The sequence below is a fragment of the Passer montanus genome, unplaced genomic scaffold, assembly GCF_014805655.1.
Source record: "Passer montanus isolate IOZ18808 unplaced genomic scaffold, ASM1480565v1 scaffold128, whole genome shotgun sequence".
NCBI lineage: Eukaryota > Metazoa > Chordata > Aves > Passeriformes > Passeridae > Passer > Passer montanus.
The window spans coordinates 1-26,977 of NW_024359610.1; the positions used below are offsets into that span (position 1 = coordinate 1).

Consider the following 26,977-nt stretch of genomic DNA (forward strand, 5'->3'; position numbering starts at 1 on the left):
TTTTTTTGCTGGGTGTTTTTATGTTTAAGTTTTATTTGTCCTTTTTAATTGCGCTTCCACGGCGCTGCTGAGTTCGTGTGCACGGGTGGGATCCTCTGTGCTGCACATGTGCAGCCTTCTTATTTGCAGTGCTAAGAAGCAGAGGAGCCCAGCCCGTGCTCGGGTTTGGGGGGAGCGCAGCAATGCACAAGATGGACGTGTCAAACAAGGCAGGTCAGTGCAGTGCAAACAGCCTGGAAGGTGAGGGTGGCACAGAACAAAAGGCTACTGCACACACAGTAGCAGAAATCCGAACTGTAACGTGGAAAAATGTGCTCTCCCTTCTCACCCCCAACACAGGAGCCCAGGATGGACGTCCTGGAGTGCATCCAGCAGAGCACCAAGGAGCTCTGCAGGAGCCACAGCACTAAATACTCACGGTGGCACGGAAAACACCTTTGTATCCTGTCAACCTCACGGCTCTTAACTGGCCCCAAGATAGGATGAGGCACTCAATTCTGCAGCTTGTTCCCATTCACACATGGATCTGTCATCACTGGCCTCATTAGGGAGATCTAGGCCCACCACTGAGGATCAGGTATGCCTATGAATTGCTAGAACCAGCAATAACCCAGTTATTCCTTAAGTCTCGAAACCCTGGGAACAAACCCGGCACATGTAGGTGCGGACAAGACAAAATTCATGTTTGCACAGACACCTGCATGGACACACATATAGTGTGCTAACAAAAATCCACCTGCATTTCTCCACAAGAGCTTGCACAGACAGGTGCGCCCACAGACAGAGATCTCACAGCACAGCTACATAGGTGACAACTAACCTGGCTGCTCCCAGGCTCTGCCCATCTAAAGCTGTGGGGCATCAGGGCTGCAAGGCAGCTCTCCTCTGAGAAGGCAGCTGGGTCTGGTGGCAGCATTTTTCCCAACTGGTGCATTCAGACCCTCTACTCTTCATCAATTCCACTGTGGCATTCCCCCCATGTCACTCTTTCATTTGCACTGAAGCTCAACAAGGCTGTAGAACATCAAACTTACATATCACTTCAACTGCATTTGTACATGGAGCTCCTTCTATTGCTCACCTTCGTGGAATGGTGTTTGTTACAGAGACGGAGGAAAAATTTTTTAAAATATCCTTCAAGTCATCAATTTATTAGGGTATCAGAACCCATGCTTGCAACCCTAAATGTATAGAGTGCATATAAAATACTGACTGCTTCACTGTATGACATTTTATTAAGCGGTACCATCTAAACTCAGCAAGGATTTAACAGTTATTATAAACTTTGATTCACCTTCTTCAGAAATGAGTTAGAAACATCTTCACATATGCCTGGACCTTCACTTTTCAGACGAATGTCCCGGAACTAGCTGTATTTCAGCTAATTACTGAATAATACTTGTAAGTGTTGGCACCAAATGCCTACAGTTACCAGAATGGGCATAGAAAGATGCAATTTCCTTAGCTTTCCATTTTCTTTCAAATCTTACAGATGACAGGCCAACTCATGTAATGCTAGCAAAGTTAACTCTACAAATCACGAGTTCATTTCAGCTGGCAAGGCACATCCTTTCCCCTGCAGGAGGTTAGTTTTACGTACTGCAACAATAAACTAAAACTCAAGGCATTTCAACATACTGCACTCTTTGCCGATACATTGTTACTGAGGCAATTACAAAACTAACACATCTGTAGGAAATACAATTCCAACACATGTCTAAAAATTTATTGTACCACCATTTATAGAAAGCATTTAAATCCAAAATGGGCAGAACGATCTTAAATACGTGGGTAAGAATTTAGAAACGTTAGTGAAGATATCCCACAGACTCCAGCTTTCTATGTTTTCAAGCATAAGTTCTGGTAGATATCCACACTTAAATGAAATGGACAATACCAGTAGAGATGCATACCTCTTTCGTCTTTATTTATAAAGAAATGACAACACTAGAAAACACATTGATAACTGGTGCTTTGAACAGTGAAGGTGGGATCTAAAAAGTCTGATTAAACTAAACAACCAGAGGTCTTTTGTCAAGTTGCATATCTGCCAGGAATGCTGAAATGCAAGAGTTTACCTGTAACATTCCATAATGGAACAGCCACATGATATCAAATATAATCTCAGATTTCCAAACTGGTACATAAAAAAGCCATCACCAAGTATTAAAAGACCTCTGCAAGTTCTTATTGCTTTTTGAGTTAAATAATAATCTTCAAATAAGCCTAAACCCAAACAATCTCTACAGTATCTTGCTTATCCTCCTGTTCATTCATTAACAATGGAAGCAATCAGTTATATGATGCAGCAAAAGAGGCATTTAAGAACACCCAAACAAAACCTATTTAAGTACACGGGCATCCCCACCCTCCCCCTGAAACCCCCTATAACCACTTAGTGCCAGTACAGGAGCAAAACTCAGTAAGACAAAGCCAGAAGTCTGACTACAGTAAGAAGGAAACACAAAGGGAGATAGAGCTTCCTTAAATATTCAGAATCTGATGTCTTCCAAAACAAAGCACAACATCCTCATAATTTAAAAAGGGAAGTTGCATTCTATGTATCTAATCCGCACACATGCTGAGTAGTTCTCAAGTCTACTGAGCTCCACTGTGCTGCAGTTGATTTTGAATTCAACAATGCTTCAAAAACTACAGTAATATTCAATGCGCATTTTACTAAGGAGAGGAATAAACCAAATGCATGTTGATGTTGCTCTTGCCAGTTCAGCATTTCTGCAGCAATTCTGCTTGTTTCTTGCAGTATGAAAGTTCTACCAGCATCAGTCTTCAGAGTCATCTTCAGAAGCTGTTGGAACAATACAGTGTAATCAGAAGCCTTGACAAAAATGTGTGAAATTAAAGCACTTTAGGATGAGTAGAGGAAATAAAGGTGATTTTATAATATTAAATAGCAGACTGCAATACCCACCCAGACCTTGAGTAATCACATAACTTAATTCTTAAATGCATCTCATGTCATAAAAATACAGCATTTTCAAATCAAAACTCAACAGAACATACAATATGCTGTGTCCTCCTACTCTTCTTCCTCAAAATAAGAGGGAGAAAACTTAATTGTGCCAGAGATTCAACTTTTACGTAGTGCTTAGGGTTGCTAATTCCAGCAGTAGTCAGAGGAGGATACTCTGACTATACTCAATCTATGACAGCAGCACTCATGGTAAGTTAACAGTAAGTTAACAATTTGGATAGGAAAATACCTAGAATGATCCAGCAGTCTAAACAAAGACTCTTACATTTTATATATATATTGCTTAATGCAACCTGGGCCTACTTGGAAGCAGCTCCTCTCTCCACTCCTGTCCTTTCAGTATATGCAAGATGGGCACAAAGCCCATGTATGCACAGGATTTTGTCGTTGCAAGGTCAGCCAAAGACAAATACACACTTGTCAACTATGGTAGAAAAGTCTACACACATCTACATTACGTTTGTAAAATGTTAGCTTCTCTGTAACAGGAGTTTAGTGTGTCCTCTTAAGCAAGGTCTGCAGGCAAGGAAGTATTTATACTGGAGTAACTTGTTCCATCCCTGAACACAGAATGAAGAGCTTGCTTCTTCAGTTCTTAGAAGAGAAATGTAACTGAAGCACATCAGTAACAAATCTAGAACTCAGTATTCCTCACCTGCAAGTTAAAGGCTGAATCAAATATAGATTGAACTAAGGAGTTAAATGACACTCATTAATTTTTCCTCTAGTAAAGATGCGCATAACTTGGGAATGAATCATAACTCAAGTCCACCTTTGACCGCTCTCAATGCAGAAATAATCACCTTGAACCAGAACTCCCTCTGTCACACACACACACACACCCTTTCTTTATATTCCAAATGCATCCTGTGCACTGGAAACCCATACGCAGTTGACAGACACATGCACACTAGGAAAGAAAGGGTAGACCAACTACCCCTTTACTGCCTATTCAACATGCTCAGAAGTAGTTCCAAGGTATATTTACCAAAAATTTAGATGTATCAGCATATAGTTTTGAATCTAAACACGCTAAGAAAAAGCCACTAGATGAAAAGTAGGCTAATCCTTTGCCAAAACTGGCAACCTTTAGACTTCATTCAAGTGGTCTGATAGATCTGATCAAGGAACCCACACAACCAAAAAGTGTATGTGAATGGAAAAAACAAAGGGGAGAAGAGGGCAAGAAAAAGAAAGGGAAGACAACTGGCAACACAAGTGTTTAATTTAAATGCAGTAAAATTCAATTCTAAATGTTTCTTTCATACTACTTTCTTTCCTACTTTCTCTTGTAAAAGGCAGCAACCTGAAGATCACCATTTATCCTGCAGTTATGAATTACCAGAACTATAATAACCAAACTGTAACTACTAAAGAATTTTGTTATCAATTGCAGATAACATTTCTGTGGTCTAAACAACTCTGTGCTGTTGAGAAGTTAATCATGGAGAATTAAAATCGGTTCCCCCTCAGAATAATTCTACTCATGATGGAAAAAGCACTGCTGAGTAAGGTTTTCAGTCATTATGTTCAGTATTATGAATCTTGGCAAGGAGGATTGTACTCATTAGCTTTGAGTTGATCTAATGGGAGGGGAGGGAAAGAGGGGAAGCACCTACTTTCAATATCTTCCATATGTGCCTGAAGAGTTCTTGCAAGGTTAATAAACTAGAAACAAGGCAGAGAGAAAGTAGTTTAAAAGTTGCAAAGTTATCTGCAGAAATTTGCAACAAGTTAGCAAATTTTTCTTCACTTTTTACATTGCAAAGCTTCATGACAGATCTTGGTTACCTAACCCATTTGCCCAACTTACAAAAAACAATGCAAAATTTAACATAAATCCCCACAGACTAGATCTCAAATTGCTATTGCACAGTTCTTTCAGCTGCAAAATGTCTGTGGTAGCAACTTGTGACATCATCTTCCTGTTCTACAGTCTGTAGAACATATCGATTTTGAAAGCAGCAAACATAAACAAGTGTCAGTTTAATGAAAACCATTCCTAGAAACTGTAATATAGAAAAACAATCACAGTAAGGACTTGCATTAGTTAAATCCATTTCATTTAATTCACAATTAATATGACAAAACAGAACCCTCAGAATGAATGTGGTTCAGGAAAAATGCATAAACACACTTAAGTTCTTGTTTATAATTAAGATCTTAAGAGCATAATTGCTATTGGGCAACAGTGGCAGTTTGATGTAAGAAACACATGGTATCAAAACCCAAAGCCAAAATTCCTATGATTAAAAGGTCTCAGCCAAGTAGTTTTCTTTTGTCACTGCCAATCTGCATCACTGCTTCAGTTAAAAGCCCAGATACTGACACCAAAGACAAAAAGAGTTTCCACAGCTTACTCATACGCTTGATATAAAATACCAGCATTGGTGCTCTTACTGGCTTAAAATGCAGCGTCACACACAGACTTATGTAACGCCTCCTCTGATGGGAAACCAGTAAAAACATCTAAAATACGCTCAAGCTAACAATCTGTGCTGGATGCTGGCTACAATTATATCATGTGTCTTTCATATCTCTATACTTGTACCACAGAAACTGGAGCATGGAATACAAGCCATACATTGAATCTGTAGAGAAAAGGGGAGCACTGCTCTAATACATTAAGAGATTAGGTAGAGCACAGGCCTGCCTCTTCCAAAGATGTACTACCTGCTAGCAGTCAACCATTCCCATATGCAGCGTCACTCCTTTGTATGTAAGGAAAAAACCTAAAAATAACTGGCTTTTCAGGAGCTCAGTTGACTAAGAGCACTGATTAATTATCTAGTACCAAATAAACATGTAGCAAACTTTTTTATGGGTGAATGACTGTGCAGAAAGAACTCTGTATGCTGATCTCTTACTGTTTAAAGGTGTACTTAACACATCCCTAAGCCAGACCTTTCAAGTGACGAGAATGCAGTCAAATGCAACTAATAAAGAGTTTGGACTAATGCCAGAGAACTCACCCTACATCTATGGGCTGTTGCAGAATGTTAATATTCAAGTATACATTTAGGTGTACTCTGGCAGACAAGCACTAGTGTAGTGCACTAGACAAGCACAAGTTCTAGACATTTACAATATAGACTTGCATGAGAAAAATTAAACAAATCAGGTAGTCCAGCATTCTTAACTGCACATTTAGCACAGAGAGAAGTTAACCTTCCAGTTTTGCATAAATTGACAATAACCATGACGACATGTACACTGTGTGCTGAGTGCTAACCAGTTAATTACCAACAACCCTGACAGAAAGTATACTGTAGCAGAGTACCTGCAATTATGTAGTACCTTCAGTTTCCAATCCAACAGGGCACACCGACAAGCACAGCCCATTTTAAACCTAAATTTGCTCTAAAAGTGTGTTTCTTGGCTATCTATCTTCTAGGTCACTCAAGGTAACAATCTGCTTCCAAGTTCTCTGTATGAGCAATCCTGCCAGAAAATCACTGCATACTTACTCTGACACGTGTGCTGGCCTCATTTGCAGTTCCTAACATATCAGAAAAGCGCTGCTCGCATAAGTGTAACAACACTACAAGGTAGAGACCAGAGCTGATAAATTCATAATCTGCCTTAAAGGAGATCAAAAGAAACATTCAGAATGTCAGTAATACATCTGCACATATGAATGAAGTAGAACAACAATTAGATTTTAAAGAAATCATTACAGATTTATCTTTGGTTGTTCCAAAAGAACTAGGAAAATGTAATACTAAAAAATTTAAGTTGCTGAAAAAGCTATTTATACTTCTGGTCCTTCCCATCCACCCCAAATCAAACATGTTATCCTTGAAAATAGACAGAGTTCTACAAATTAAATCTCTGTCAGCATGACTAGTTCAGAGGAAAGAATGTGCGAATCAGAGTATTATATCACTTGGGGAAACAAATCCAGTATTGCTGGTTTCTTCTCTGTGGTCCGAAGGCTTTACAGAAAGCCAAAATAAAGGAATATATTTTAAGAATGTTATGATGTTATAAATATTTGAGAAATTCTTTTACCTGCTAAGATAAGAGAAAAACTTTAAAAATGCTACTGCTGAACAGATAATTTAGTCAATTCTTTAGGAAAAAAAATCAAAGTTCTTATTTCTATTAAAGTGCAGTGACAGCAACCAATAAGCACTAGCATTAAAACAAGATGATTACCACTCTTGAGGAAGACTTTTCAGAGACTTCCCCAACTGACTGGAATTCGAGTACTAGGGTAAGAACTTATTTTAAATAATTAAAAAATTAGAGGCTGATGTTTTGCCCCAAAATTGATGTCATTTGGTATTTTCTTTAAACATTCGAGGTAGGCAAATAGCATTAGTCTTTGTATATTGTCAGATTACAACCCACAGAATAGGGAAAAACCCTCTGAATAAAGTTCATTAAAAATACCAGCTTTGTGTCATTTACTCTTCTTAAATACTACACAATCCAGTAGTTACAAGATATTCTATTTTAAATAACAAGTGGGCCTTTGATTATTTTTAAGTTAGGAAATTATTTGAAGGAGCAGTTAGAAACTGCTAGAACAGAGGTTAGTTTCTACCACTCTAATGAAACAAAAGAAATTTGTAATTGTATGTTTAAAACAACTGCTAAACTGTGTTCAAAAACAGATAAAAGTGACAACAATGCCTGACTTAATGTGAAATTCAATCTCATCATGCTAGAATTCACACTGCACCTAATGTGGCAGAGATACTGGATTACAAAGCTAACGACAGATACACAACTAAGGAAAGAGACATATTACACTTACTGAAAGCCCAGCTGCAGGAAGTGTAGCAGGAAGGCAGTGGTAGTTGGAATATTGAGGAGAAAAATCTGTTCCACATTGACATTACTTTATATGCATAACAGTCCTTCTGAAATGGAGATGCATTTGGCTTCTCTAAAGACTGCCCTCCCAGCACAAAAGCAACACTTACCAAATAAGGTAAAATATACTAACTTGTTCATTTGCATGTGCCCTATAAAGTTCATGAACGTCAAAGTCTTCCAGATTGAGATTCAATTTCTCTTTGCACAATTCACAAGTTGTCACTGCTTCCAAAGAAGAACCTGGTGGGGTGGTGGGCAAGGGGAAAACTCAGTATCAAGTTTCAACAATCTATAACATACAACACACTGATATAAACATTAAAAACTCTATGTAATTTTTGACTTTATTCTGCAGAGTAAGGTTAGAAGAAAAGCAAGCCTCTAATAGGAATGTAGTAACATCTGCTATTGTCAGAATTTAAACACTGTAGAACATTTATTCTCTATCCAGCTGCACCTACTTTGCTTCACATTCACTCTGGGCATCAATATGCCTCTTCCTGCAAGTATGGCATAAAATTGCTTCTTGGGCTTTCTGAATTTTACCGTGTAATCCAAATACACACAAAAGTAACAATAAATATACCAGAAAAAAAGTAATTGTTAAGTAACATTTTGTCGTAAGTAGCAGCTCTAAAACAGACTCCTCCATAAGCAACAAGATGAACAAAGCAAGTTGATAGTGGACTTATGTCTTCATATATAGCTAATTTATTTATATAAATAAATTTTATTTATATAAAATATAAAATATATATTTTCTTCAATATATATTGAAGAAAATTCAAATTTTCTTCTACAGGCTGAGGCTTCTAAAACATCCCTTCGGTGACGTGTATCCTCTGGTGCTGAGTAAAAATGTCAGTAAAAATGTCATGTACCTTCTTTAGTATAAAGTATTTAATGTCTTCTATCAAGCCACATACTTTTAAGAATACTGCAGATAACAGTTCTAAACCGGTCAATCAAGCTATCACAAAAATATTTCTACAGCATGCAATATCTGAAGTGTTTCTTAAAGAATTATATATGCACTTTGAATTCATTTTTGAACAAGCATTTTTAAAGTGCCTTGAACAGGAGTTAGTATCTTTAAGAATTTTTTAACATACTTTAGTTACAATTCAAAATCATTTCTGGATTTTCAAATTCCTATCACTGCTAACAGTTAGCTTAGCTACAGAAGTCTTGAAAAAAAGCATAACCATTTCCATAAGGAAGGATGGGGAACAAATGCCACCCAAAGTGGTACCACTGAAGTGGCAGAGTAATTCTAAAGCTACACTTCTGCGACGTTATCTTTCGTCCAACATCTTAGTAGACAACCCCAAAAAATGCAGTTCTCCAAGCAAGAAATACAGTTCTTGGAACGACTCTCACGAGAAGCTGCACAGAACACAAAAAGCCTGGAAGTGCCACACTCCTATTTGTCCCCACTGCTTGCTTTTCAACTAAATACCTCAGTAAGTGCAATCCTTCTGATAAGCCTCCCTGTATAACTGGAAGTCTACCTTGGTCTAGATTTTGCTTTACCTGAATTTATCTTGGACTGCAGCCATTTTTTCATGCACTCCTGGTGAACATACTGCAGACTTCCAGTGCATTTGCATGGCTCTATTAAAAGGTTGTCAGAACTTGCAGAGGACATCTGACAGATTCTGCATAAGTCACCCTCTTCATCTTCAGAATCTTCTAAAAGCAGGCTGAATAGGATGGAAAAACAACAGATGCTGTGACAATTCATGTAGAACTTTTTATAATGACAATTCCACTTATCAAACTGTTCTTAAAGCCATGAGAATTACAAGTTTCTTTAAAGACAAAAGTGAGAATACAACTGAGTTACCACCTCCTCTAAAGGAAAGTTTTCTTTTAAAATCGTTATTGCACAAAGTCCTCTCAGGTTAAAACAGGTACATTTTACTGTTGCAAAAGAACATACTAACTTTACCTTTCTTTAATTTTCTGGAGTCTTTCTGGATCTCTTGAAGGTGGTATTTTAGACTTGCCACTTTCTTGTCCATCAGACTGATTCCAGCCAGAGGGAATAATATCTACAGTTATCATAAGATTGTCAGACAGACTGCTTCCTAATGTTGGAGGCACTGCAAAGCGAAAGAGAGAAGCAGGCAGAATTCCCGAACTTCTTCCACTGGGGGCTGAATCTGGTGGGGAGGCAGTAGCTGTAGAAATAACAGATACTGCAGGCGTTGGTCTGCTAACAGAAGCCCGAGGAGGGCCATCTGATGCTTCAAGAGAGGTCTCCTCACCTGACTCTCTCCTTCTAAAGACATGTTGTGATCTAGCAGTTGTATCAGGGGTAGCGATCCTTGTGGATTCATCTCTTCCTTCTCTCCTTCTTCTGGAAAAGAGAGGCGTACATCTGTTCCTCAAAGAAGATGACAACCAGGATCCTGTGCTCCTACTTTCAGTGTCTGGTCTGTAACTTTCCCCATCAGAATCAGAGTTGCGATTCTGTGAAACTCCCGATAAACCCCATCTTCGTCCAAGAAAACTGAACCCCTGAGAAGCTTCAGATGACTGAAGTCCTGGAACCTCCGGAGTTGCAGCTCCATTACTACTTGACAGAGCAGCAGCTTGAACTCTTGGGACCACCGTTGACTCTTCAGGGCCTAATGATCTTGTATGCAATGGATCTTGGCTAGACCTTCGAGAGAAAAATGTAGATGACATACTAGATGCTAAACGAGACAGCAGCTGTCTGGTTGTGCGCCTCCCTTCACTGTCAGCTGCAGACTCATTCAATGACCTCTGAGAAGATAAAATCCTTTCGGAACCACTTGAGGAAGGGGTTTCATCTCTAATGGCAGTAAGAGAAAATGCTGGCTGCATACTCCTCTGGGGAGATTCCAATTCATTTCTCCTTTGTCTTGAAGAATAGCTGGATCTTGAAGAGCTCACGTTAGAGTCTCTGTTGAAAAAAGATGGCTGATGATCAGAAGGCAACTGGCGGTTCATGGGTGCATTCAGCCTCAAAGTGCTTAATGAGTTCTCTTTTGGTCTTGCTCCCTCTGCGTATGAAGAGGCAGGTCTGTCTTGAAGATCTGTTGCAGAAAAGCAGAGAAAAATACTATGACAAGATGGGCTCAAACACATCAAGATCAGGTTCAACAGGGCTCTAGCCAACCTGTCCTAGATGAAGAGGCCCCCGCTGACTGCAGGGGGATTGGACTAGGGGACTTTAAAGGTCCTTTCCAACCCAAACCACTCTATCATTCTTACAAGCACATCTTCTGTAAATGCTGTCTGAGTCTCTCAACACACTGAGAAGAATTCCACCGTAGATGAACTGTAGTTCATATGAAGCAGCTGAGGTGACTACTCTCCTTCCTCAAACGGCTGCACTGGGTGGTTGTGGGTGGGAAAAGGGCGAAGGAGGAACAAGCATGGATAGATGAAGGTAGGAAACAGAAGCTCTTTAAGTAGTCTCAATTAAAAAACTTTCATCTTTGCAGTTTCGGTGACTTTCTTTTAATGGGTTCTGCATTGCAATCATAATTTACTGCTGAAGATGAGCTTTATTTATCTGGCAGATTCCAGCTAACGAAACATCTGCACAGATGCCAACCATCTACCATATGCTTTTGATTACACATCAGGGAGCACAGCTGGGAGTTATTTTTATAGCACTTAATAGCAGCACTACTGCTTGAAATGCAGCATAGACAGTACAAAGCAAGGCTGCTTGCCAATCCATTTCTCCCATTAGGCTATACCAGGTAGAGTGGTTGAATTGTCCACTTACTAAAAAGTGCTAGGAGTATGATGACATTAAAATATACTCTTCTGTCAAGGCAACGCTACAGGAGAAATTCTGAAAGTAGTTTTTAATTTTTCTGCTTATCTTTTATACTTAGGAATGTGGCATTTTCCTTGACTTCTGCATTACAAAATACAACTAATGCATCTGCAAAAGGCTGCAGATCAAGACTAATGGTGAGCTTCCCCTGAGACAGCTCTAGAAGGTCACAGCACTCTGAACAGAAAGCGAAAATTACAGTGCTGAAGTCCTTACTAGTCCTAGCAGTTGCCATAAGACAAACCTCTCACCTCATGTAAAGTGTGTGTTTATTCATTTTTAGTTTCAGTGGTCTAGCAGTTTTCCCTAACAACCATTTGAGAACCCAAAATAAAAGAGATAATATGCACCTTTAAGAAAAACCTTTCCTGGGTCCCATACCTAAATACAAAGAGATTTTAAGACAAACAAGAAATGTGCTTTACTGAGTAATCACAGAGTTGCAGAGGCGACCACCAACACCACAATGCATCTACAAACTAGACCATTCATATACCCTTCAATGGTTCGGTCAATGCATGGAAAGTGGCCAACCAAATTTATTTAAAAGGATACTTTAAAATCTATTTTGTGTTCGTGTTTTGAATAAAACATTAAAGGAACACGCTCAGTGAAGTTTTGGATGCTCCATCCCTGGAAGTGTTCAAGACCACGTTGGATGGGGCTTGAAACAAGCTGGGATAGTGGAAAGTGTCCCTGCCCATTGGAGGAGGTGGAACAAAAGGTGCCTTCCAAACAAAATCATTCTGTGATCCTATGAACATGTTAAGAAACTAAAAGCCATACAAACTGTAGGTTTATGAGCTTTCAGTTAGACGAAACATACATGTTGAAGGTGAAAAGTCACTGTTTCCATAGCTGGGATCCACCAGGTTATTAACAGACAGATCTGTTGTTCTTTCTAACTGTGTTCGCTCTCTCATGAGATCAGTTCCAAGGGAGCCAAGCATTACAGATGAAGATCTAGGAATCCTACTGCATCTCCATGAGGAATCTAGAAAGAAAAAGTAAATAAATCCCCTGTTTTTGTAATAATCTAAAAATCCATTAAAACTGGCACTTACGCAGACATTTTCGTTATTCATAACAAGGGCAAGTTTAACATTACCACTAGGCTGACCATTACCACTAGGACCCAGCTGCCAACATAAAAATAAGTGCACTCTGCTGATGCAGGCACTTACTTCATCTTGCAGAAAGTTGGCTCTGAAAGCTACATCAAACAAAAAGAGTCAGACCCATTAACACTCTTACAGAAGAGGAAAAGAAGCAGCATCCTTCTTCCTAATGGTAGCTAGTTTTTAAAAAGGTTTCACATTATAGCAAAACAGCAGCTTGAGACTTAGCAAATGCTGCCGTTCTACTTGACACTACTTAAATGAAATTTCATTTCTCATAAAAACAGCTGATGAAGCTTAAATGCAGTTTAGACACAACTTAAAAAACAATGAGTACCACTGTCCTTGCTCATATTACAGAGCAGAACACTTCAGCGTAAAAATGGATCTTGTTTTTTTTAACAGCTCCAACAACTGCATAGCAAGCAGTATACACATCACCTGTGGATAAAACTCTAGTTACAAAAGAATCCTCTTCAATGGCTCTGAAAAATTCACCTTGATATCACTTCATTGCTAACTCAGAAAAACAAATTTAAGCACTCATTATTCGTCAGTGTGACAACCAACCAATGTAGAAATAGAAAGATAAACAGTCCTATACCATAATGAGAAATGTTAATGGTTGTCGTTTCATTAACAGAGTAAGAAAGTATCAATAATACTGAAGTTTGAGCAAGAATTTATTAATTTTATTATATTTATTATATTTTGGATGTCTATGCAATTCCATAAGGGGCTATTAAAAAACCCATTAATCCATACTCACAAGGGTAATCTGAATTAATTTAGTGATCTGTATCAAAATGGTTTAGAAATATTTTCAGTGTAAAGTTTTGACCGTTACTTCCTGAGCTTTAGACTTCTGTTGGCATATTGCATAAATTCTGTCTATCCATGTTTCACGAACTTACCCATAGCTTCAATGAAAATCTCAGGTTTTCCTGAAAGAGCTCTTAGTGTAGAATGTTTCTTTAGCCAGGAACTAGAGAATGAGGTGAGGCCCTGCTAAAAAAGGAATGTTTTCTTCCCCAACCCCTAACAAGAGTGCTCTAACCAGCCATGACACTGTGCTTGAACATATTGCTAAGTATGGTAAAGATTTCCTTTCTGTTGTCCCTGGCACACATTGATGTATCAACACCATTTGACTCATGAAATAAGAGCAGCTGCACTCATTCTTTTACTGAAATCTCAACCAATGAAGGTATGTCTGAGCCATGAAGTTCAGCCTGACCACAAATGGAATAGGTACAGGTAACAATTCTGAAATGACATGAGTACAACTGGACTTTCAAAAGACCACATAAACAGCACAGTTGGAACTTTGAACACTGATATCATTGTGAACATACTCCTCAGACAGGCATAAATTTTCATTAATTAAGAAAGATATAAGCATAATATTTGAAGCAAATGTTTTAAAACTTGGTAAAACCTAATCTTACTACTCAGACAATTTTGATGTAACTCAGCTCAAGCAATCAACCTCTTACCTGAAAAGGCAGTCAAGCCATTACTTCTCACAGAAGAGGTAGATGTATAAGATAGTTTAGGTCTCTTTGAATCACTATCTTGCTGCTGGCTATGCAGTCTTGGATATGCTCCCTGAGTTCTCTCAGACTCACCATAACACCCAGAGGTGAAATGAGAGGAAGATGTAGACTGAAATAACATTAAAAAATAAATTACATAGTATGTCAGATGCACTTCACTGCACAAAAGTGTACATAATGTAAAACTCACAAACATTGTAAAGAAAAACTTTAGATACAAAACCTTTTCTTTAAAAATAAAGTAGGAATTATGCTTGTGCTCTTGATTATTATTTCTAGGTTTACTCAACACAGTCCTACCAACAAAAGTCAGTTTCTATAACAGTCAACATTTTATTTCCTTTCCCAGATAGATGTGACTTACAACAAAAAATTGTTGCAAAAAGGGGGAAAAATTATATTCCTGGCCTGTAAGATGCTATAAACACAATCAAATATAGCTTTACAGAACCCCAAGGGAACACATTTTGCTTTCCAGAAATGGCCAAAACTGAAGAGCTACATTATTTTACATAACAGTTTAACTAATCCAACTTATTTTTTATCAGCCTAAAATATAATTAGCTAAGGAGTGAGCTTAACGAAAATTGTTTGAAACAAGTATATTTTGATTACAATAAGCTCAAGTGTAACTGAAGGATTTCAGAGTAAAGAACAGGTACAAAGCAATTTTTGAAGTGTACAGCACCGAAATAAAACAGTTTTCAAAAACTATCACTATAGTACTTAGAAAAAAAATCTGGAATAGCCTACAAAGCTGTTTATTTGGTTACTTACAGTTAAGGCATTCATTTTCTATTTTAAATACTTTGGGTTTATTTTTTTCATATTAAAAAAAAAAAGTTAAGCTCAATCAAAAAGCTGAATTGAGCTGTTCGTCTTCCTAGAAACTATCGAAAACCAAGATCCTTTAAAGATCAACCAAATTAGAGTACATTATATCTGTGTTTTATTTCTACTTTGTTATGGTTTTTACTAAGTTTAAGCTACAACTTCTTACTCTTACTCTTTCACATTAATACTTCTTAAGTATTTCCCTCATCTCATCATAAAAAAACAGGGAAACAAACCAACATTCAGAAACCAAGTACACAGCCAGGTTACTTTCCCTTATTAATCTTCTATTTAACATATCACTTTTTTTTTTAATCATTTACTACTTGATATGTGGAATTTTCAGAGTGTCTTCTGCAAGGTTCACTTGCATTAGAATTTACTTTTGAGAATAATTAACCTTAATGGGACAAAAAAGGGTTTTCAACTTGAAAACCATAGCACTAACTTAACTAGATATGTAGACCACTTAGAAGCAGAGATTCCATTTGCATTTAAACTATAGGTAGACATCTACCCTGACCTCCCCTGAAGGCCAACACGTACACTAGCTCCTCCATCCTCACCCCCCCAATATCTCAGTGTCTTCACCTTCGAGTCACCTAAGAAAACCAACACCTCTTTAATGATGTGAGCCCAAACATCGTTCCCTTTGAAAGTGAGCAGAATTTTTATTTCACTATCATCCCACCAAACTTGTTCACAGTTTTCTGCTTTTCCTACCTTAATATTCTACTGTGCTTTAAAGTGTTTTACTGTCACTCTACAATGCATAAGCATGTCACAAGCAAAGTACTTTATTCTTGGAGTTACCAAGGCACATTCTAGAACCCAGTAAAGACAAACTCTCAGGGCCTGAGTCTTGAATCTCAGGTGACCCTTCTTTTGCTTCTAAGTAAGAACAATCTGACTATGAAGCACACCTCACAATTAAATTTCCTAAAGCAGGTCTCCAAACCCATGAACTTCATGTTAATTTACAAAGCTAGGACCATCCAAGAAACATCCCCCTTGCTCCCAGAAATACCTGAGGGAACAAGTATAAGTAATATGAACTTTGCCATCCACAGGACTATAACATGTCTGAGATTCTAATCACCCCCTCCTTTTTTCTTTTTAAATAGACTTCTACAGAGCTACTTTAAATATATTTCTTATTTCTTAGTAAAACTAATATACATCACCATTTTCATCCTCTGAATGTGTTTAAACACTGCTATCTTCTAGCTTTTGCTCCATCTTGAATTAGCAAGATCTACTTATCTAAAAACGTTATAGAAAGCCCCTGCTGGCAGCTTTTCAGATTGGGAAGACTGAAGTAAAACCCTGGGGTTTCAATATTTTTTCCCAATTATCACATATTAACAGTTCTCACCAATCTGCTTCTGCTTCCAAAAAATCTTCCAGAATGAGGGTGATCAAGTGTCCCTGAGTAGTGAGTTGGAGACGATGCTGTAAGCTTCCAAGGAGTTTCACGGGTGTCCCTTTCTCCAATTCTCCAGTCTCTACTGGAACTATTCAATACACTAGATTCCTGAAGAACAACATGATTATCATATGTACCTCGTAACTCAAAAATAACTCGGTATCTGGTCTGAGAATTGAAAATACAGAGAAGTGGAAGCAGTAACAAATCCGGGAACATTTAATAAGAAACCTTGAGGGATAGCCAAGAAATGAAACAGGCTTAGAGAGAATCACTGGCAAAAGAAAAGTTTTGTTAAGTTTTTTTTTAAGTACTTTATAGCAGCTCCTTCATCTCTCCTCTGTTTTGAACTAGGACAATAAAAAGTTGAAATGCAAGGCTTTTGAGGCATTAGCCTGACTTAAGTACTTCAGCAATAGGGCAGAATTAAGTGCCTAATTTTCAAATGTTATGCAAAAAACCCCACAGATGTAGAAAGAGCCTCTATGACAACAAAAGCACCTCCTCAGCCACTAAAACAAGCTGAATTTCAATGAATAGATTATAATTGAGGAGACTGCAATTTAATTTGCTCCACAGAATAATAATGGAGATTAGCAAAATTAACAGAAATAAAAGAAATGCAACCATTTTATTAACACTAAGCACCATTTTTAGGTGATTATTTGTCCATTCTCTTTCTATGAACTATGAGTACTACCAACACAGTAGTTGCTGTCACCATTTCTTAAAAGCAACAACAAAGCATTCAAAGCCAAACCAAAACAATAGAAAATTCTCAGCTTTTCTTCCTTCATTTCAGCTTAAGACTATTTAAAATCCCTTGTCAGAACTTGACAATTAAAGCCCTACATAAGGTATTCTGGTTATAGTGTCTATTTCCAGTAGCCAAAAAATGTTATCAGGAAAACATTCAAAACAATTTTACAAAATACTCTTCACCCTATGCCTCCACTGGAAAAAAAATAAACTTACAATTCATTTGTCATAAAATGTTTACTATGTTGTATCGTAAAGGATAGGAATTTTTTCTCATACCATGACACTAGTTCGATTTTTCTATTTTAAAGTTACCCGGCAAAAACACTACATCACATATATCTGATCAGTTTACAATTAAACTTCTTTGTTATGCCTCCTCAGATAAGCAGGGGCTAGTACCCAAATCAATCTCAAAAGTGCACAACGTACAAGAATTCCATATGTGCATCAAAAAAACCCAACAAAACAACAAACCCACCCAACAGAAACTTTTCTTGTTAGCCCTAATCAAAACCAAATATAAATTTGACTGATCTGTCCCTGAAGTTTTTGAGTTAACTTATAATCAAGTGTTCTCTCTATAGAAATTCTGTATTAAAAATCCAAGTCCTTCTTATACCTAAAGAATTACTGATAGTCCAAGTTTTTCTTCTAAATGACAAATTTTTAAGTATTTGTAACTGAACTAGATCTTAAATACTTTATGGTAGGTTTCTGAATGGATTAACAAAGTGAAAACACCTGCCTTTTGTATTCCTATCTGACTGGACTTAAACGTTCTTGCTCCAATCTCTGTGATCTTAACCTACAAGCAATAATGCAATTTGTTCCTTCCAGCTCTGCAAATACCAAAGGTTAGTCAAGAGAAGGAGCTTCCTACAGTTTTATCACTAAGCACCAGTCTTGTGTAATGAGACTACCTTCTACAAACTGGGAGTGGAAAAAAGGGATACTACATCATCTTCTATACAAATATTTTCCCTGGTGTTTTAACTGGCGAGTGTTATGAGATCATTCCTCAGCTCAGAATTACTTTGCTCAACAGGAAATAGTCAAAAGAATACACAGTGCAGTGAACACATTGCAGTTCAGGTAATAAATGAAATAATGAAAGGTATATTGCGTCACAATCTTTTAACAGCACCAGCTCAGCTGAAGACTTCTGATCAATGGCTTTCAGTATATATACACTGTGTGGACTGTGTCCATATATCTCTGCAAAAGATTAAGACTGTTCGATTTGCTTTTGCTGAGCAGCCAAACAGCAAAAAACATGTAGGACTCCAACACACAAAAATTATTAACAACTGCTTCCCCTTGTACATTCAGACTATATTTTGTAGCCTATATAATAACAAGCACATACATGCTGAAGATAACAACAATGTGACACACATACTTTTAATTGTGCTAAAAATAATGTTCTATTACTTGTAAAACTGTATTATATAACACCTTTTTGAGAAACAATGTCCCAGATAGCCTGCCAGCAGGGACCAAACTCCTAGCCAGTTTTTTTTAAACATGAACATTTATTCATAGAGTTAAGTTTCTGCAATTTCAAAGACCAAAATGGGCTTACATTTCTGGGCCCAAAATTGAGGTGAGAACTGCTGACAGGAGCAGAAAAAAAAGTACTAAGATAATTGAGCCAAACTGCTATCTGTTGCTTCCAAGTGTCAAAAATAATTTCTACAGTAGTTTTCCCTCTGCTTCCCATAATACCCTCCCAAATTGCAAGTACCTGCACAGCATGAATACTTCCTCTTGAGCACAGCTCCCCTCCCCCACAAAAGTAGCTTGGTTAGTGTAAAATGCTGCTTGTGAAACAGCAAAAGGCCTTTTTTCAGTCCCATGTAGTACATACAAAGCCCAGCTGTAGTAACATACTGACATGACAGGTTAATGTGAGTCACTGTTGGTTTTGCACAGCGTGGTTTTTGGTAGCTGCCAAAAACCTTGGGGGACAGAGAGAAGGCTTCTGTAATTAGCTGCTAGAAGCTTCCACCGTGTTTGGTAGAGCAAATCCCTGATGGCTCTGAAGATAGACAGGCTGCTGGTCAAGGCTAGGCCAATTAGAGATGGTGGTAGCACCTCTTGTGATAACAGATTTCAGAAGAAATCAAAACAAAAGGAGGGATGCAGTTTTCATTTCAGCCACAATAGAGCAGGAGGTGAGAACATGCAAGGGAAAACAACACAGTGACACCAAGGTCAGTGGAGAAGGAGGGGGAAGAGGTGCACCAGAGCCAAGATTCCTCTGCAGGCTGTGGTGAAGACCATGGCGAAGCAGGTTGTCCCCCTGCAGCCCATGGGTCCATGAGGAATGCAGAGATCCACCTGCAGGCTGTGGGCGAGGTGCTCACACTGGAGCAGGTAAATTCCTGAAGAAGGATATTATCCAGTGGGAGACCCGATGGAGAGAGGGCCCCCGCTCCCAGGCTGGAGCAGCCTGTCCTTGGAGGACTTGATCCTGTGGAAGAGTGACCCACACCGCAGCAGTTTTGGGAGGACTGTGAGAGTGAACCCACACTGGAGAAGTTCACAGAGAACTGTCTCCCATGGGAGGGACCCCACGGCCTCACAAGGGAACGACTCCAGACCCTGAGCCAAGCAAAAGAAAACCTCGGGTGAGGAACTGACCAAAATCCCAATGCCCTCTCTCCACACACTGTCAGTGGGAAGGAGGGAGGGGCTGGGAAAAGAAAACGTGGTTTTTAGGGATTATTTTACTTCTCATTATCCTCCTGTGATTTTGTTAGTAATAAATTCACTTTGTACCTTACAGTTAAGCCTGTTTTGCCCTTGGAGTGTCTTCTCACAGTCCTTATCTCAACACATGAACCCTTCATTAAGCTTTTCCCTCCTCTGTCCAGCTGCGGCAGGGGAGGGTGACTGAGCAGCTGCTGTGGGTTCGTGGCATTTGGCTGGTGTCAAACCACAATAGAGTCTAAAGCACCTCTTCTCACCTTTTCAAAATATAAACACGGGAGGTGCTGCAGAATGGTACAGCCTCTTTAACTGACAACACAGTCCTTTACTTTTTGCATCACCAACACACTACGTGTAATGCCCTACACACATCAAAGTTCAAACAAAACCCTCACCTCTCCCTCAACAAAAAACTCAATTTACCGAGGTTTAAGATGGCACTGGCTAGTAAGAAAACAGATCCGTATTATCAGAATGCCCTCTCATTCATTAAACAGCTGATTTCTAAAGGTGTAGCTACAAAGAAGAACAGGTAAAACCAGAAAATCTAGAACTACCAGTTCACTGATTACTGTCACTGGCCTGGTTAGTAAATTCTTGCATTTTAGAAATTTTGTTTGTCTAAGTTTTCAGGCTTTTCTTAGTTAAAAAGGACACTTTTAAAATTATTCCTATTTTATAAAAAGGAAAAAAAATACATTACCTGGTATCCAGATTCTAATCTCCACGAAGATTCTCTCGTACTATAAGCACCAGATAAACTGTTTCCAGTTCTAGATCCTACAGGAGAGCTGGAAGCCTGAACAGATATCCTGCGAGGAATTCTTGAGGGTTTTGACTCCATCCTTTGTATCCTGTACAAGGACATACTGATCATTTTTTCTCATGGAAGCAGGGAACTCATGCAAAATAGGTACAGGTCATTCTGGGTGTAACATAAATATGACTCACACATACAAATATTTACAAAGTGCTTTGGTCTGACTGCATCAGCCAAATGGGGAAACAAGTTCTTATCCTAGTTTTTGTAACCTCTTCTTTACATCTCCTCCCACCCCTCATTAGAAAACTACAACCCCTTTTATGATTTTGTTATATATTCTTGCAATTATAAGTGTACATGGTAGTCCCTTAAGAACCACACAATACTCATATTAACACAAAATTAGTCAGGAACAGATTATTCACATTTCTCAAATTCATATATAACATTTTTGCTAATGAACTGCAGCTCAACACCTGCAGAAATTATATTCAGATTTATTCCTCAGGGTTGAAATTGTGAAACTTCACCGTCCTGTGAAAAAACACATTTGCAGTCTATCTGCCTTCAGCTTCTCCAAAGACAGCTCCCACAGAAGCTAACATAGCCTTTGCTCCTTTGTCTATCTCACAAGTGTATTCATAAACTGACTTCTCACTTGCTGAGTGTTTATCTACCTTTTGCTCTTTCTAGGCATTTTGAAAGAAATGCTAGTGCCTTTTCCACATGAGATGTGCTCCTATCCTCATCCAGGCCCTCGAAATGGTATCTGACTTAATGTTTACCTAAAACTCCAGACAGCAGTTTTTTCCTCCTCAGGACAGTAGAGACAGAAACAGACCACAAACATCAGCTCTTAAAAAAATTTAAGGAAACTGCAGTACCCTCAACGGTGTTGTACATGAAGAGTAACATGACACGTAACAACTCAAACAGATGGCAGAGAATCCCACTGATACAGGGTGATTTCCCAAAGTGGTACAGTCTATTTAACCACTTCTAATTCTGGTCTAACCTTCTGAGAACAGGAGTAAACCATATTGATTTAAAAAAAAACCCCTATCTATCAACAAAGCACATTTTTTTCTACAACTCAGTCATGCTGATCAGTATCACACGTATTCTGCAAAAAGCTGTGACATCAATCCTGACACACTTCATGTTTGGCTGCAGTTTCAAGGTGAATCCACACACTCAAGACTTTTAATCTTTGCTCAAGTCATGCTAAATTAAATATTCCACCTGGTAAAAGCCAGTTAGTTTGTACAGAACTCCACTGACCTAACAGTAGAGACAGCTGAGGTTAGTTTCCTTAACCACTGTTCTCATACATGTTCAGTTGTTAGCTAGCTTTACAACAGCAGCCAAAACACAAAGCAGCCAAAATGCTTAATCTTGCAAGTAGGACTCTAAAGTATACCAGGTTTAAGTGACTGTTTATCTTTGTGCACAAAAGAGATACTGGCCTGTATTACAGAGGACACCTGCTTCTAGACCACGCTTCCAACACCAGTAACCTGTTTGTGTTTGCCAAAGCCATCACCAGGTAAACAAGATCTGGTTAAGAATCTGAAATGCTCACTTGCCTAACTTCACATCAATATACTGAATTAATTAATTAATTTAATTTCCCAGATCACATTTAAAACCTTTGGTAAATATTCAGCAATTTATACAATTCTCAGGTTGTAAGCACATCTATATCAGTAAGAATGTTCTAAGCAGCAGTCCAGAGTTCAAAAAAAAAAAAACAGTTAATTGTGGAAGTTTAAAAGAAATTGATTACAAGCCTAATTATCTAAACTACACCACTTCAAGAGGATCATTAGTTCAATAAAACGTAACAATCATTTATTCTCAAACTGTAATGATAGTTAATTTAACCTTCAGAGTAATCTGCCATGATGTGCTCTACAAGTTTAGTACTTGTATGAAGCTGCAATGAGTGTAAAAAAGTAACTATCAAAGTTGCAAACTGTGAAGCTAAAATAATATCACAACAATATAGACTAGAGTGTAGGCTGGACAGGAAAGCCGTATGTCTTGATGAGATCTGATACTCAAAGCACTGTTTGTCTGTGTTCTACCCTAACATAAAATACAAGGAACAAACACACAGAATAATGGAGCCAATTCTGTACTATTAAGCACTTGACAAAGAGTGCTGGTATCATCTCTATTATGGATCATTCTGTTTCTGAATCACTTTCAGATAAGTGTGGAACCAGATGAATTAAGTAGCATAAATGAAAGTCAGACACAGACACACATAGAAAATGAAAAGGTTCAAGAAGGAATGGAAATTCGTATTAGTAGGAAAATGTCCAGATGAGCCAGCAGAGGAAACAAAGTGTAAGAGAACTTCAAAGACTAAATTATAAATCATCTAATACTAACAAAATTGTTTATGCACCATCCACAGAACAGAATAGGAGTGTTCACAGAACAGGATGGGGTGGAAAGCTCGACACCAGAGCCCACTACCTGCAGAAGATGAAATGGAGTCCAAAATCAGCAAATTTCTTCTACAGACACACATAAAGAGGCACAAGACTAACTTTCTCCTTCAGTGGTAGCCCCATGAGGACAGACAATGCTACCCACCAGCCTAATCTTGTAAATTAGCACAGGTTGTGATTTCAATCCAAGTATGTCAGGATAATACTATCTATAGAATGTTTTCTTTCTACAAGTAAAGAAATCTTGCAGAAACTATATCCAAAAAAGGTGTTTAAACCAAGTTAAGGCAGCACCATAGCAAAGGCAAAATTTCATGTGTCAGTTTATGTATACACACTATGATTCATTTCCTGCAAACAACCTTACGTTTTTTCTGCAGTCTTTCCTTCAGCCAGCAAATTAGAAGGATCTGCTATAAAGATCAGAGTAATGTAAGAATAGGCATTTGACATCTGCCATGTCTGATGCAGAAATGAAAATATGCTGAATAAAAGGCCTTATGATCTAGGCCTAGGATTAAGAAATTCTGGTCAAGGAAATTGGATTTTACCTTTACCATTCAATAAAGATTTGGTGACATAAAGCATGTTGTTAAGATGAATTATTTTTAAAAATCTGCTGCCCGAGAGCTCTTCAATTTCTGGGCATTCATTATAAAATTTATCTGCAATCTAACTAGTAGAAATCATAGAATAATTTGAACTGGAAAGAATATTTCAAGGCCATCTAGTCCAACTACCCTGCAATAAGCAGGGACATCTTCAATGAGATCAGATGGCTCAGACCTTGCATGTTTCCAGGAATAGAGCATCCACCACATCTCTGGGCAATCTGTGTCCATGGTTCACTATGCTCATCATAAAAAATGCCTTCCTTAAATTTACTCCTTGTCCTATCACAACAGGATCCACTAAATGTCTGCTCCCACCTTTCTCACAGACCCTTTTTAGTTACTGAAAGGCTGCAATGAGGTTTCCCCAGAGGCTTCTCTCCTCCAGACGAAACAACTCAAATTATTTCAGCCTTTCCTCATAGTCTTACCCAGACAGACAGAGATGCAGCTGAAGTCAATGGAGCCATGACGTCCATTTACTAGACAGACAAAACTAGATCTAAGCATCTAGTGGTCAACACTAGTAAGAGGTCTTCTGGGTTTAGGAGTTTTTTCCCCAGAGTTATCCAAATACCATTTTAGGCACTGTACCTTGAAAGCCTGAGATGCAAATGTCTTCATAGGTGGCTTGAATACAAACAAAACACATACAAGGCTTATGCTGATCACGGTAACACAATGAGGTAGTTATAATAAAGTGAGCATGCTAAGCTATCACAGAGCACAGGACAGTGCAATACAATGGTCTCATACTAAAAAAACAATCACATTACTAAAACTACAACAATACTTGTCTGCAAGGGGAATACCGTGCTTGTATACAATATTTCAGAATGAGAATGGTTCCCTTTTACAGTATCATCATCTTAAGGGTTTTCCTGAAGAAAAACACTCAAAACCTCAAACATTTTGTTTACACACACAGGAATCCAACAAACCCCAAGTGGTAATTAACGTGCTGTAGCAAGCTGTGTAATGACAAAGTAGATATCTCAATCTACACAGAAGGTAGTAAGACCAAAAAATACTTAAATTTCTTCTTTGAGGAAATAATAACAATAATCATAGAACCAGAGATTGGGTTGCAGTCTGAACTGATTAAAAACCCTGTTGTTGCCAAAAGTAAAGGAACACCTAACTCAAATATCACACCTGATGTGCCCTTCATTGAGAACCCTCAATACATCAACCAGTAAAAACACACTTCTGGCTTCTCCATTATTTTAACACTACTCATGCTCATACCCAGTAATAGAAAAATGAGAACATGTACAGCAGGATGAGTGGCACTCTTCTTATCACAGGAACATATTTCATTAGCTTATGCCATGTTACACTACTCAGCAATCAAAATCTCATGAAAAAAACTGAAACAATTCTAGACACTCCTGAAATACGGGACATATGCACTACCTCTCAAGACTTGGTCAGAAATCAAGATCTGAAATAAAATTTCTAAGTCATACCTGAGAAACAATGACCACCTTGAAAAAAGAGGAGGAGCTGCACAGCCTATTCTGAGCACACAGATCAAATGTCCTGCCTGCTTTAATCTGTCATCCCTCCAACAGCATTGTAATATATGAACTAGACCTAACACAGCTACAGACAGAGATAATGAAGTGATGAAAGATCCAAGAGGTCTTTGAGAGAATGCAATGCAATCTCAAAGGACAAAACCAGTTACTATCCTTAACTGTCCATTCTTACACCCCTTCACAAAAAGGGATTCACAAAACACAGAGAGGAAATATTTCTCTTCTGCCTTGACCCTCTCTATCGATAAAAGAGGAGCAATTTCAGGTAATCACGTCTATGAGTAAGTAAAGTGTTTGCCAGCTTCCATGATTACAAACAATTTTAAGCAATCTTGTACCCTCCATTAGAGGGAAGTATAAGCTTCACTGCCTGCTCCTAAACTCATTCTTCTAGCTTGGAACTATGCACTGACACTTCTACCTAAGACTCGAGCTCTCATGTCTCTGTTTTTGTGTGGTTTAACATAAAACTATTCATAAGATTTCCTCCCGAGCAACCTCGGGACAAAACCTGCTCACATGTCTTCCTCAGGGCTTAATCACGTTTTTTTGACAAACAAGACAGTACTCACGAGTCTTTCTCTCAGACTGTGCAATTCTTCGTTACGGCTATTTTCTCAAGTTTCAATGTAGTGAAATTGACAAATAACCCGGGAGCCTCTCAGGAGCAAGAATATTTACAAATGTCGACGGTTGCCCACGCTGCCGCGGCTGGTGCCCTAAGGCTGGGCCAGCCAGCAGGTGCTGTGCAGAGCCGCCGAGGGCACCCCACCTCCCCCGCCGGGCCCCGGGGAGCGGCTCGCACGGCTCAGGCCCGGCCGGGGCCTGCGGCCGCACCCGATCCCGCTACCCAGGCAGCATCCGGCCCCAACCGCCGGGCAGAGGCCGCGAGGAGGGCGGAGAGGAACAGGGGACACCAGGTGCCACACGGCCTCGCTACGACAGCGGGCGCGGAGCCGAGCGGCCGTTGACGGCGACGGCGGAGAGAAGGGCGGGCGGGTCTGTCCCAGCACGGCACAAAATGGTTTCCCCAGCCCTGGCGTGAGGCCGCCAGGGCGGACGGGGCCCCGCAGCAGGCGCGGCCCGAGCCGCAGCGGCCGCCGCGGGCGGTCCGTACTCCAGGAATAGAGCAGCCGGGCCGCCCGCTCGCGCCGCTCCCGCAACACAATGGCGGCGGCGCGAGACCGCCTGCCCGGCGCGGCCACTCCCAGCTCTCGCGAGAACGGCGGCCGCGGGGGCCGGTTCCGCGGAAGGGGCGCGGCCGGGGCGGAGCCTGGGCGGAGCCTGAGGGCTGTGGGCGGGCGGGAGCTGGGCGGCCCCGCCGGGGATTTTCTTTAAGGGAGAAAGGAAAAGGAAAAGGAAAAGGAAAAGGAAAAGGAAAAGGAAAAGGAAAAGGAAAAGGAAAAGGAAAAGGAAAAGGAAAAGGAAGAAAATCAGACACCCTGACATGGGGCTACAACACATACAAATTCCATGTGTCCATGCCTAATAGGTCTGACAGATCTGGGACCTGTCCAGCCAGGCTGGTTAGAAGCGAGACACGTGGCACCTAAATT

At 39.3% G+C, this 26,977-nt stretch overlaps 1 protein-coding gene across 6 annotated transcripts; it reads right to left on the minus strand.

Annotated features, from left to right (window-relative positions):
• Positions 1–1,900: 1,900 nt before the first annotated feature.
• On the minus strand, positions 1,901–26,523 carry MARCHF7 (membrane associated ring-CH-type finger 7). 6 transcript variants are annotated; one of them, XM_039698609.1, is made up of 11 exons: positions 25,994–26,522; positions 20,751–20,901; positions 16,523–16,681; positions 14,254–14,422; positions 12,466–12,633; positions 10,090–10,884; positions 9,771–9,924; positions 9,353–9,522; positions 7,950–8,059; positions 6,463–6,576; positions 1,901–2,809 (listed from the first exon to the last, which is right to left on the minus strand). In XM_039698609.1, exons 2-11 carry the CDS (start codon positions 20,889–20,891, stop codon positions 2,558–2,560), a joined length of 2,232 nt encoding a protein of 743 aa, XP_039554543.1. In that variant the 5' UTR covers positions 20,892–20,901; positions 25,994–26,522; the 3' UTR covers positions 1,901–2,557. The 6 variants fall into 6 exon arrangements, with proteins under 6 accessions (XP_039554543.1, XP_039554540.1, XP_039554544.1 ...); XM_039698606.1 differs by having other exon boundaries at positions 9,771–10,002; XM_039698610.1 differs by adding an exon at positions 4,615–4,663 and having other exon boundaries at positions 9,771–10,884.
• Positions 26,524–26,977: the final 454 nt, after the last annotated feature.